Source organism: Malurus melanocephalus, unplaced genomic scaffold (genome assembly GCF_030028575.1).
Source record: "Malurus melanocephalus ecotype Western Australia unplaced genomic scaffold, MMel_1.1 scaffold_20, whole genome shotgun sequence".
NCBI lineage: Eukaryota > Metazoa > Chordata > Aves > Passeriformes > Maluridae > Malurus > Malurus melanocephalus.
This window is the reverse complement of record NW_026623252.1, coordinates 1,474,162-1,487,661: the sequence shown is the minus strand read 5'-3', so window position 1 is coordinate 1,487,661 and position 13,500 is coordinate 1,474,162. Positions and strand designations below refer to the sequence as shown.

At 40.3% G+C, this 13,500-nt stretch overlaps 1 protein-coding gene across 20 annotated transcripts in view; it reads right to left on the bottom strand.

Annotated features, from left to right (window-relative positions):
• MAP2 (microtubule associated protein 2) overlaps positions 1-13,500 on the bottom strand; it is a 215,016-nt gene that overhangs the window by 33,648 nt on the left and 167,868 nt on the right. For 16 of the 20 annotated variants that reach the window (XM_057389853.1, XM_057389849.1, XM_057389850.1 and 13 more), the window contains one exon: positions 12,322-12,399. In XM_057389853.1, coding sequence (XP_057245836.1) covers positions 12,322-12,399 — 78 coding nt within the window. The remainder of the gene's footprint in view (positions 1-12,321; positions 12,400-13,500) is intronic. The other 4 variants (XM_057389847.1, XM_057389851.1, XM_057389860.1 and 1 more) reach the window with 1 other exon arrangement.

Sequence of the window (13,500 nt, the reverse complement as noted above, 5' to 3'; positions counted from 1 at the left end):
AGCACTGAAATGAGATGATTTAATGTAAATTCTTCGTCTTCATGATTTGTATACAACAGCAAAACCACAAACAACCTCACTTTCATTAGAAGCTTTGCTGGACTCTGTAGATTATGTTAGTTTTGTGTTAGTAAAATCTGCGACTTCAATCAAATCAATAGTACCTTTGTGTGCTTCTGATATTTAAAACATACATAGTTACCTATTTCTATGTATTTTTTTACATTTTCCTTCTATATGCAGCCTAAACTAAAGAGATAATCCATGCAATGGGTTTTTTGCAAGTTTCTGAAGAGGTTGTTTTTGTAACTGCACCAACTTTTAACATTTCCACTTTGGAAAATGATCAAAATCTCACTGCTGTCATGAAACCAGCATGTGGACATCAGCAGCAGATCYTGAAGGTCTGGTCTTCAAAATGGCCAGTCACTTACAGCTGCAGCTGAAGCCAAAGATTACTTGGCATGTCTCTGYGTCTCTAGATCAGGCCCTAATTAAAGTGATTTGAAAGTAAAAAGGCTACTCTTATGCTCTGCCACTRTATTTTCAGAGAGTAGTAACTAGTTAATTTTTCTTTAATACCCACTCTGTTAATCATTAATAGCTTTATCTTTTTTTAATGTCCCATGGAAGATAATGATTCCTATCTCACTGAAATCTTCCTATGAAGAGAAAGWCTGCAGAAAGTGGCACATATTTCTGTGCCAATCTGTAAAAAAGGTTTCACGATGTTTTTCTAAAGCTTCTTACAACTAGCACTGGGCCAACTCAGAATTTCCTCAGATCTGATTTGAAGACCATGGAGCCATCTTTTTCTGATGAATCTGATTGCTTTTAGAACAATTATTATCAAAGAATTGCTCATTCTTTAAATATTTGCACGCTAATATTCAGTCCAAAAAGCAATTGCCATTCTAAACCCTATAGGTAACCAAACTAGAAATGTACAACTACAGTAATTCTGCTCCTTMATGTTTTTACATTTGGTGACTGACTTGCAAACCCTAAAAATTATAAATGGCCATTGGACTGATGTTATCCTCACTTCACAGAAATKAAATAGTTAGATACTGGTTTTCTCTATGTATTCTACTGTGACTCTTACTGTAGTAGGAATGAGCAATACCAGTGGCATCAAAACATACTCTGACAGCCAAAAGAATTCAGYGTTCTTCAGCTGGGCCTTCCAGAACACCAGCCTTCCAAAAGCAGCATTTCTTAGCCAGGCAGGGAGCAGGTAACATCACTCCTCCACACAAGGTATCTTAGCACCTTGTTGCACTGGCTGAAGAGATACCATTAAAAGAAAAAGCCTGAAGTCTAGTTCTTATGTACTGAAAGATGACTGCAGTAAATACTTTGTTCAGAGACTAAATCAGAACTGCACCCAGTGCACTCAATCCTAACCTTCACTTTGAAGGCAAACATCGCTGTGGAAGTGATGGAGATTTTGCCTAAGAAGGGCACTCCAGCAGGATTAAACATTTATAATAAGGTGACACACACAAAATAAAAAGAGTTCTGGCAATGACTGAGGAGAAGGGGGTAGATTGCAATGGATGGCAAGGGTGTAATGTAAGAAGCAATAGCTTTAAGGAAGCTAAACCGGAATGCGCTGAAGCACACACAAAAAAAACCAAAAAACAAACCAACCAAACAAAAAACCTGCCCACTGCAAATAAAAACATTTCTACAGTTTAAGCATCTTTATGTCATAGTCAAAAGCAGTAAATCTGCTGTTTGAAAGAAATGCAGATCAAGCTCTGCACCAAAAAGAAAAAGAAATACATAGATTAGCAATGTGACTGGCAAACACATCTGAGATGGGGAAAAAGGCTTACACAAAGGACTCAGCTTAGCTGCAAAGCATTTCATCATGGCAACGTAAAAAATCAGGAATCAGCCGCAGCAGTGGGAAACCATGTTGTCATACAGCACCTACACAATCATGTTGTCCACTACACACTCTTCAAGCATAATAACAAGAGCAGTCATACTAATAAATGGAAAAAACAGAAAATGAAGCAGCCTCGGAAAGCACTGGAGAAAGCTGGAAAAGGATCTGCCGGCAGCAAACACATGCAAACCCAAGGAGAGCACACTCAGCCAAGGAAGGGGTGTGTCTTTCCACCACAAAGGTCACACTCTTCCTGCTGGATGCCACCCTTGGCATTTGGTGAATGACACAGTGAACCAGAATCCCACTGAGCCTCACTGAGGCCCTTTGCCAAGTCCAAAAGCTCAAGGGGACCGTGGTCTTTCCCCAGTTGCTTCCCAGGAAGAGCAGCAGGTTTCACTTCCACCACCATCGCACTCTTTACTGGTTCTTCCTCTTGGGGATGGAAAAAAGGTGACATCAACACCAACAATAAATACCAAGCACACAGCTGAACAGGACTGCTTTTACATAACCATTTCAGCTCAGTATTTTGGATTTAAGTCTCTGAAGGACTGCCAGTATCCAGACCATTTTAGTCACCTTGGAACTGAATTTTCCTTAGGGAAAAAAAACMAACCAAAAGCCTGCCTCCCMCCAGACAGGCATGTTTATGCAGTAAGATGAGAGCGGAAGGTGTTTTAYRGGCAYACCTCTTCCAAAGATGACAGTGGGTCAGACAGTCACTGGAAATGGAGATAGAACTGAAAGATGGATGGCTCTGGCAACACTAATGCATCAGTGAGATCAAAAAACACTGATCTTCTTCTTATAAATGTGCTTCTTTAGCACTTGTCCAGTACAAGATACTCAGTCAGCAAGTCAATCTATTGCATGAATCCTGGATTTGGCAAAATACTAAACACTTCCATAGTCTTAACAGGCCTTACACGTAGCTAATAACTAATAGTTTTTGCAAGATTTCTGCCAAGATGCCTAGATTGAATAGGTTTATAAACAATTTCTCTCTTAGGCTGTCTGACATCTGAAATCTGTATGTAAAAATCACTATTTTAACACACGGACTCTTCATTTTCTTTGCTTTTCCCCCACTAACCCCTAGGTTCCTCAACATCAATTAAGTCAAATAAACCAATGAATGCAATATAACTATTTGTTCATCTGAATTTCTAAAGCAAACCACTCAGCCTACAGGCTGTTGGGAACAGTACAGTGGTATCAATAACAGCCTTTGCTTGTGCCAAGGCAAGACTATTAGAAAAGTCTCCATTCTAGGCTTGTACTCCTGCCACTGCTACTCAGACAAAAATTATTGTGCACTAATAGTATTCCCTCTGATAAGAAGTCAGAATTAAGCATGAAACTTTCGATTCAGCAACATACTTAAGCAGCTGCTCAGCAGCCATGCTGCAGGCAACCTGATGACATTCCTGAGTTGAAAATGCATCTCATGAAGAAGTACTTCACTGAATCAGACCTAGAACAAAGTGGTTTTGAATCTGGAAATGGCTGTATCCAGCCTCTTGGTATTACAAGGGCTTCATTTTTCTCCTGAGATTGGCCCAGCAAAAACCAACCAATCAATCATCCATTTCAGCTGTGACCTTAAAAGAGTGATTTATAGAACATAAACACTATTTRAGGCTGTGGAAATATCACTATGTAAAGAACAGCACATTATTAATAACACATAAAATAATTAAGGTTAGATACTGTGTCTTGAATGAACAGAAGACAGAAGATTCAGAATCAGATCTGGACCGATGCCAGAGCATAGGAATATTTGCACATGGGCAGCCTGTAAAAGCAGCCTTGCAGGACAACAGATCTCCAGCTACAAAAAGCCCCGACTTGAATAACTTGCTTTACTTTTCTTTTTYTGATTTTATGCACTTTTGTATGTGCATCCCTTTCAATTAAAAAATGCTATGGAAAGCCTCCTCTTTTACCCTGAGCAATACACTTTAATTTCATGAAACACTTTACACAGGGCCTTATGAATAATAATTATCACTTAAACTAGAAAGTCATCCCTGAATTTAAAAAATAATCATATAGCCTCCCTTTGAGCAGCAGATGATTATGCCAAACAGGCTGCTGGCCAGCAAGGACAAATGTTACAGTTTCACACACTGCTCTCAGTGGGAAGGGACCCAGAAGGATCATTGAGTCCARCTCTCAAGTGAATGGCCCTTACAGRGATTGAACCTTGKCATTATTAGYACTGTGCTCTCAGCAGCTCAGTGGATCTCAGTGTTTCATAACACCTATCTTTCCACTCATGATCATCCTATTYGCCCTTTTTCTCCCCCACATAAATGTTCTGAGATCTTCCACTTTCACCAGAGSCAGATGATATGACTGGAGAGGAGGTTGCCCATGAACTAACCAGGCTACATGTACAGTGACAGGCATGCAGCTAAAGCAAGGCTGCTACTGTGAYTTTTCTATCTGCCCTACATTCAGGCAGACATGCTGACATTAACAATCTTCAGTTTAGTGCTCATCTCTTACTGATGCTGTTGCAGTATTAGGTAGTTAATTTTGTAATTATCCCGTTAATTTTGAACAACTATGCTTTTCTTGAAAAGACCCAAGTGGACAGTTTCAGGGACACAACTCCATCCTCCAGAGAACAAACTGTTAGAGCATTCAGTACTGTTTTTAACTTCAGCTCCCAAGACTGAGTGCTGTGAAATGAAACAACATCTATTTCACCTTTGAGAAGTCAGCTTTCCTGTTAGTCACTGAGAAAGATTCTCCCTTAATTCCTCAAAAGCCATTTTACTTTTACATAACCCATATTGATAAAATACTACTTACTGATGTGCTCAGGTCATAGAAAAAGGAGGTAAAGAGAAACTTTTTTCCCTCTATGTTTGCAGTCAGTTGGCACAATGCAAATGGAGCGTGTCCACAAAACAACAGGAAATCAAACATGATCGAATGCTGCTTGAAATCACCTGTGTACACTGGTGTAAAACGTATTTTCTTAACCTGCTGGAGAATGACATTCCTTCCAAAGCTATCTTTGATATAGGCATATTTTTCCCCCATTGTGTTAACARCTAACTTACTTCCAGTAACAATATTTTGGCCTACACTGTGTACTGTTGTTGGCAGTATTTCGCTGGCACAAGGACCAAATTAGCTTCCAGTTATTTTAACTAGCTGCTCCTTTTGCATCTATTATAAGCCAGGCCTGAAGAACAAGAGCCCTGATTTAAGTGGGGACTGCGGTTACACCGACCCCAAAACTGCATTCATTGTTCATGCTGCAGCTTTACCTGGACATGGAGAGACTCTTAGAAGGGTATCCTTTCATCTGGGGGAGAAAATTCAACTAGGTTTTCCTCCCCAGAAGGCAGCAATCCTAGACACATAAAGAATGGAATGGATGGCAGGTGAGTGGAGGGGAAGAGGAACCTGATGGGACCATGCTCAGTTCACCTTCATCACGGCCCAACAACACCTCTGTGCTCTTCACTGCAGCACTGGGTTGTGCACTAGAGATGAACAAAGGGTATTCACAGCACTCCTCATGTGAACTGTAGGGCTCCCCTTCAGGCACAGACACTGAAATGAAGGGGACCAGGTGTCTACACCACTCCCTGCCAGCAGCAGCCCCACCTTATTCTCTGCCCYTGCATCTACAAACACTCAAAGGCTGCAGGACAGATAGACACACACACGGGAAAGACAAGACAGGATGGACACATGCTCTAGCAGCACCAGCCATTAGAGAGTGGATGATGTAATGCTAGAGGGTGGATGACACTAATGCAGGATGAAGGRACACCTGGCATTTCCTATGGGATTTACAAACATCAGAAAACAACCCTCAGAGTAAGTGAATCTCAAAACCACACACTCATTACTTAGAGGAACACATGCTGTGCACCAACCACATCTCACAGCTTGCACCAAACCCATATGTATTACACACCCGACTGACTATGCTAAAAACCTCTGAAGCATTCTGACACAGTTGTATCCCTCGTAGTCATCAGATTTAGTACAGATGTCAAATTTTAAAAGTTTCTTAACTTTCATTTTGGCCAGTGGTGGCTTTATTTTACAATATACAATACTTTTATTCTATCTGTTTCAAAACGCTCCACTTTCTTCTTTTCCCTATAAACAGGTAACATTTAAATAACAAAAAAAAACCCTTCTCCAAATAGCTAGCTACATTTTTTTTCCTGTTAAAGGCCACAAAGTGCTGCTCAAGCAGTCTCTGTTAGTCCTATATTTTATGCTGTTGTGTGATGTTTCCATGGGTGAACTAGCTCCCACCTTGGTGTTTGCTAATGCTTTGGAATGACAGCTTTATTCACCCATCACAGCAGCATTGCAGAAAATCACTTAATCGGGACTACAACAGCTACTGACAGCTACAGGGAGGGGCAGTTTGAGTTGTTTCTGCAAGACAAAGAAAAATAACACTATCCAATGAAAATAACTGGCSTACCACCTCATCCATAGATCTAGACAGGAGACTTGGGACCTCACGTAGACTGAGGAGTCCTCTCATCATGAATAAAGCTATGAGAAACTAAACACCTAGTGCCAGAGAAAATAAAATTTTAAGTCCATTCTCAGTATATGACACCTGGCAGTTTGATGAACACTGATTTATGGGGTGCTTTAAGCAGCTGCAGCTATTCCACTGGATTTCCCTACTATCTTCAAGTACAAGTCCATACTTTGTGCCCCTGGTCTTTCTCCAGGCAATTACAACYGACAGGATTTTCCCCAGACCCCACAAAACTTTCACTCTTAGRTCCAAAACACTAAGTCAGAAAGCAAGGCTTTAACACAGGCAACATAACAGATCTCTTTGTGGGGTGCCAAACAAGATGGTTCAAGAACACTACCCCAACTGCCTGTGGCAGGATGTCCTCCCCCTCYCCCTCTCCCAAATCTGGCTGGGATATGCAAGAGTTAACCCAGGCTGGGTCAAAAGACCCAGCAGGGAGTTATCCTTGATGCYCAAGAGTCTGGGCCTCCAACCAAGAATCAACGTCTTGGTGATGGAGAGCAGTTATGGAGAGAGATGAAAGAAAATGGTAACGAGTGACCAAAGACTCGGTTTGCTCTATAAAAGAAGCACAAAACCTTTACAGAGGCAGAAGCCTCTTACACACACACTGGAAGAGCATGATGGATTCTCCCCAGCAGCTGAACAGAGCTCCATGGTTAGTTTCCTGGGAATTGAGGGAAAGAATCTCTGATGTGTGTTCCCACACCTATTGGATTGATAATATATACATAGAATCCTAAATCGTGCTATTTCTTTGCTAGCTGAACTTATAGGTACCTTTCTTGTGTGCTGCATTTTAAACCGCTCTGCTTTATAATACTAGTAGTTTCCTTTATTTCTGTGTAATATATAATTTGCCCCAAACTCCTTATTCTGTTATTTCTTGTGTCTAATAAACATTCATTTTATATTAGACCTCATCAGCTATTATTAAAAGAACTTGTGAACAAGAGGGGGTTTTGGGGTGCTGGTCACCTGATACAGCTACTACTCTCTGCCAGAGGCCTGGGCAGAGGCAGAAACCATTCTAAGCTCCCATCTCCATTCATAACCTAAGTCTTGGAAACACAAGATCCAAAACAATCCCATTTATAAGAGCTTTAAGGTTTTTCCTGACAAACATTAAGGTTTAAGTTTCTTTCTGTAGTACACCATGACAAAACAACATCTGTGTCTTCAGAAGAAGCACCCTCTGCTTTCTGCAGCAACTGGCACCAAGTGTCCTGCAATGTCATGGCAGGGATTTCTCCTGCCTGGGAAAGGAATGCTGTAGGAGTAAGCAATTCAGGCTCAATCATCCCCCAAAGGAAGAAAAGGTAGTAATGAGTGTTGGTGTAGGCAGCTCCTATATATATATATATATCACAGCCCTGCAAAAGAAAGATTGTCCATGTTTAAGACTGGTGCCAGCACTGAGGCTGGCTGGGACCTAAGGTATGGTATATACACACAGACCACACATGGGACTCAGTTTAAGAGAACTGCATTCATTGTTTCTTTCAGGAAACCACTTTCTTTCAGTCCAGCCACTGATAGTTTAGCTGCTTCTTGCTGTAGCAGAATCCAACCCCCAGATTCAGGGATTTTTGCAGTATTAAAAGAAGCAGGTGTGGAAAGATAACCTGGCAACTCACTTCTGCCAAACAGGAAGCTCTGCAGAGCACTGCAATAGGAAATACTAGGCACAGGGCTGTGCCCAAGCTTCCCATTTTCCCTACTACTTAAGAGACAGAAGCAAGGTTGCAGAGAATCATCTTGATCTACTTGCAARGCAGAACCTGTGGATTTCTTCTCCACAGAAGCATCTACAAAATTCTGTAACAGATTTGAGGGGGCTTATGGTTTGCAAAAGGTAAATTACAGGGGATGAGCCCAAAATTCAGGGTGTGAGAGACCAGGAATCAACTCCCTCCCAAACCCAAGAAGGTTCAAACGCTCAACTCCCCCTTCTCTGCGGGATGCACTCACACCAGCCCATGTATTCCYGAAGACAAGAGTGGAAKGAGCTGAAGCATTTGMCACTTCTTCAGCTGGAACTGGGACYGCATGGAGAAAACAAGGGAAGGTTGGTATGCTCAGAAGCTGAACACAGGGAAGGAAGATGTGCAGAATGGGAGGTTTTCCTTCCAGCTGTAGGTTTATTTACTCAGGGGCCCTTTAAAAGCAAAAYGCATCAACAAGAGTGAAGGTGAAATCCCAGGATTTATCTATACTCATGCAAATAAGGCTGAAAATCCCTTCCTTATAGGCTAGGAATGGATTGTAGGCAAGAAAACAGAGGCCTTGCCTCTGCTCTGTAAAACTGCAGGAATTTACAGCAGTAAAAATGCTTAATGCATACTATTCTGACAGTCCAAAATCACCAGGAGTTCAAAGTCTGGTACTTCGGAGCTATTAGATCTGTAGCTATTTTACAGATTTACATTGTTTATCAGTTTGAATAAAGGTATTTCCAGAATGAATGCAAATAATTTCACAAACGGGATAATGATGTCTTCTAAGGAGGCTATGCTTTTACTTCAGCAACAAGAAAAATCCTTTGTTATTATAGTCCCTTCTAATCTTCTCCATCTCAAAGCATGGGAAAAATCCCTAATGCATCTTAAAGTCCAAGATTAAAATCACTTCTCACAAAGGCTAGTTCTGCTTTACCTTCCTTGTATATTTTGAGAATGCTTTCATGAAGTAATTTTCACTGTCAATAGATCTATTTTCATATGAAACTTGATTCTTTCCAGTTTACAAAACRTTCTTATTTGGTATATAAAGGCTAACCTGAAATGCCTATTTCAAAGTGGAAGACAGTCCATCAAAGGCAGCCTTCTATCATGTAACATTTAATTTTTTTTTACATTGAGATGCTGCTGACCATTGTCAAAAGGCACAGAGCACAAAAGAAATGCCAAGAAATTAAAATATTACCTCTATCCTGCATGACCACATACAACTGATACAAGATAAAAGGAATAGAGGGTGCTAAGGAGAATTTAATTTCCTGAATAAAATTATGATATTATAGTTGAAATAAATATAATAATWGCAATAAGGCAAGTCAGCTCTCTTACCTTCTGCAGCAGTAAAAAGGGACAGGTTCATCTGAACGTTTTCCTGCAGCCAAATCCAAGAAACCTACATCCATCGACTCCTTTCTCTCATGAAATAAACTTGACCCACAAACCTCTCTGTCTTTCCTACCTTTTTTTTTTTTCTTTTAATTTGTGTTTGCTGCTTGGCTGGCCACATCCACCTTTGTCAGTCTACAACAGTGATTTCCTTCCCACATTGACTGAAGGAAGTCTCTTGGATTCAAAGCAATGCGACACAGACTGACAAGTGCATTAGGAAAAGCTTCTAGGACAAGGAAAAGAAAGGTCTGAGGCAGATACACCAAGTGCTCACCTTTTTTGTTCATAAAATTAATAATCTGTGTTTTACTAAGTAGAAAGACAGACAGACAATGTGAAAATGAATGRGGATGGATAGCCAGATGGTATAGGGAAGAGGAGGTTTAAGCAAGTACAATAAAACTGGGTCAAACCCTGCTGAGGCAAACTCTTCTGAAAGCGAACTTCGCCTGAATAAAATTGACAGGTCTGGCTCACTCAGGTCAGCAAAACTGAACTTACCCACACAAAATAAGGATCACMTCTTCTAATATGGAGCAGAGCACARGATTTTTACTACCATTTTTACTACAYTGAACTACAACACCATTATTTTGGTAAAAACAACATAATATATTTCTGGTGAAATTATTTTCAAGTTATTTCTGTTGCTTGAAACAACTCCATTGTGAGTTCTTGCTTGAGAGCCTGGCATAAACAAGAAGCTTCCAGCACAGTGCATTAAAGACTCAGGACATCACTCCTGTCCTTACTTCCCTTACAAACTGKCCATCTGCTTTGAAAAATTAGGAACTGAATCAAAATCTTGTCATGGACAAATCTTTTTTGACTAATGTTAAAGAAAAGTATTTGAAAGTTATTAAAAACCATGRCATTGTGTAAATCATTGAAACATCTCCAAACCATAACGTTGYGTAAATCATCAAAACATCTCCCAAACACTGACCTTCCAGTCCTTGTAACCACCTCAGCAGGGTAAGTGCTACTATATTAATTCAATTCTACATGCAAGGAAAGAGAAAACTAACCATGTTAAGTGATTTGCTGAGTCATCTGCACAGCTGGGAAGTGCAATATGGCAGTAGGTGATAACCTCAAGCTTAGAGTGCTTTGCCACCTTTCCTGTTTTAGTACAATTGTAAAATGCTTTTCATTTGCCTAGGGGGYAGCCTACAATCTCCTGTCAATTAGTAAATGTAACTACTTTATAAAATCCTAAAATAACTGCAAATATACAGCTGATATAAGCAGCACACAGAGCTAATCCTAAACCTGACATTAATGGAAGAACTTTGACACTGGTTTGAAGTAGAACAAGCCCTTTACCATGATATGAAAAACCAAAAGGCATACACAGGACTMGCCAAGTGACCTATAAAATAAAAAGCAGTGCTAAACCCCTGGTAACAATTCTAAAACCCTTTGCTAATGCCTTACCAATTCTCTTTTCAGTTAGCAGTTTTGATTGTCMTTACCTCTGGGTGATGAGGCTAGGAACTGTTGCATTATTTTTTAAACACAAAATGGGGAGATTTTTTTTAAGAAAAACAACGATCAATTATTCAAGTTCTTAATAATTGCTACTAACCACACCCAGTAGGCCCTTCCAGCAGAGTGGACTGACAAATGTTGTTAACACAGCCTGTTACTGCATTGTCTCAGAAATGACTGCATGATGACACACGCCTAATTGCAGAGTCCTCATAAACTGAGTCAGATTACGCTAGCACGTGAAATAGCAACCATCCACTTGCAAAATTCATAGAGACTCTGCGTTAAAATGCCAACAAGGTTTRCTCAGCAAATGATATACAATTATTTTCATGCACTTACGTAACAAAAAGAAACAGAAAATGCTAAAAGAAAACCCAAGAAGGAAATAACTGGACACGTAAAAACATTACTGACGTGGCAGAGTTCAACTGACAGTCCCCTGTAGATTCTAAACCCAAATCCTTCCCTCTTATCCCCATGATACAGCTCAATTTGAACAGGCAGCTGTCTCCCTGTACTGATGGCCTTGATGCAGCAGTCGTCTTCTGTTGAACAAAGCACTGATGCACCCGCCTACACTGCGACAGCTTTGCTGTGATTTAGGCCTCTGCTTAACATCGAGCCAACACTCCAATTCTTTGATGGAGGAGATTTCAGCAGGASGAAAATGCAGTGATCATGGGCTTCKGAAACTGAGYACTTGTGCAGAACAAAATAGAAACCTGCTTTGTAAGACTAGAATGCGACTGCTGCACTTTCTGTACAAAAACCCCAACACATGCACGCACTGAAGCATGAATTATGTTGAGGGCCAAAGAAATGATTCAATCTGAATCTCCTTGCTTTCATGCACTGAAGATTCCAAACCAAAAGGCAACGGTAATTTTAAAAATGCAGCCAAACAAATCTCAAGAAACAAAAAATGATCCATACTTAATTGTAGTTTTGGTGACCACACTGGGGCAACAGACACCTTGGCTCATACTGCATACAACAGACATAAAAGGGAGCAACACTGTCTTTTTCTCTAGCATGGATGTACTTAGCATATCCCTCAGTTACCTCTGTGCATGTGTCTACCTCATCCATGCACTGCAGTTGGTTTGCAGATGGGGAGTTATTGCTGGGAATGCCTTATCTTTTCACAAGAGAAGTATCTCCACTGCAGAATGCATCTCCGTTTTCTGATTCCCCCGTCCTTTAGATTCATGTCTCATCCCTCTGCTGACAGCTCTGCACTGCAATATCCAGGAGACCCTTACCTTCCTCCAGAACTCCAGTCTGCTCAGAAGCTGGTGATGGAGGTGGGGAAGGAGGCAGGTTGGCTGACTCTTCAACTGCTAGAAATCAAACAGTGAAAATGAGATACAGCCATTAATTCCAGGAAGACCAGTACAGTATATAAGCTGCAGTCAGCATGTTCTGCTTACCTGAGGAATTATCTGATGGGCACTCAAGCCTGCTGGATTTTCAGACAAACCCTTGCAGAACACACAGACTTTTGAAATTATAATAAAAGGATTGATTTGTCTGTTGTTGTTTTGTTATGATATGAATTATTTACAAAATTCTGGTTGTAGAACACAATATAAAAATAAAATACAAGATGCTCTTAAATCAGTATTGCCTCTTTAAAAGCCTTCAGTCACGCAAGGTAAAAACAAAAAAAGAGTCAGAGCATAAGATATTACAAATTCACATCCGCTATCAGAAATGGCATCCAATCTCTTCAATCTACCTTGTATGTGAAAAAAAACCCATTCTGCACACTATTTTTTTCTTCTGTTGAGTTCAAGGTCAATCACAGAACACATGCAATTATTGCTTGTCTAAATGCAAATGACATCAAACTTATGTCAGCTGTAACATAACAGTGATTCAGCTGAGCAAGGCAGAGTGATGCACTTAGACTGGGGCTTACATTCATTCCCAGTCATGAGACCAGATACTGAAACCAAATTATTTTTTCTCAATTATTTCAACTCAAGTATGATGAAAGTTTCTTAAATGAACTCAGCATAACCTCTGATCTCATACCAATAATTTTGAGAATTTTTTTCTTTAGAAACAGATCCACTCCTGGGGYTTAACCAATGTTTAAAGCAAAAACCCAAACAAATCTGTTTTAACAGATTTGTCTTATCAATGGCATCTTTCAACAAGCATATCTCAGTTTCCAGTTCATGGCTTCCTTCCAAGCACAGACAGACCACTTTCAAAGTCCCAACAGAATTTTCCAGGCCTCCTCCTATTGATTTCAGTGTGATTTGGAAAAGACCATRTGTGACTTGTCCTTAAGATGTGCTGTCCAGGGACGGAGTATTTATAAATTCATCACAATGCATCTGACCACAGGAACTGTAACATCAACAGCTGTTAAGTGAAGACATACTTCTCACAATGTCTTTTAAATGATTTATGACTAGATTGAACTGAATATC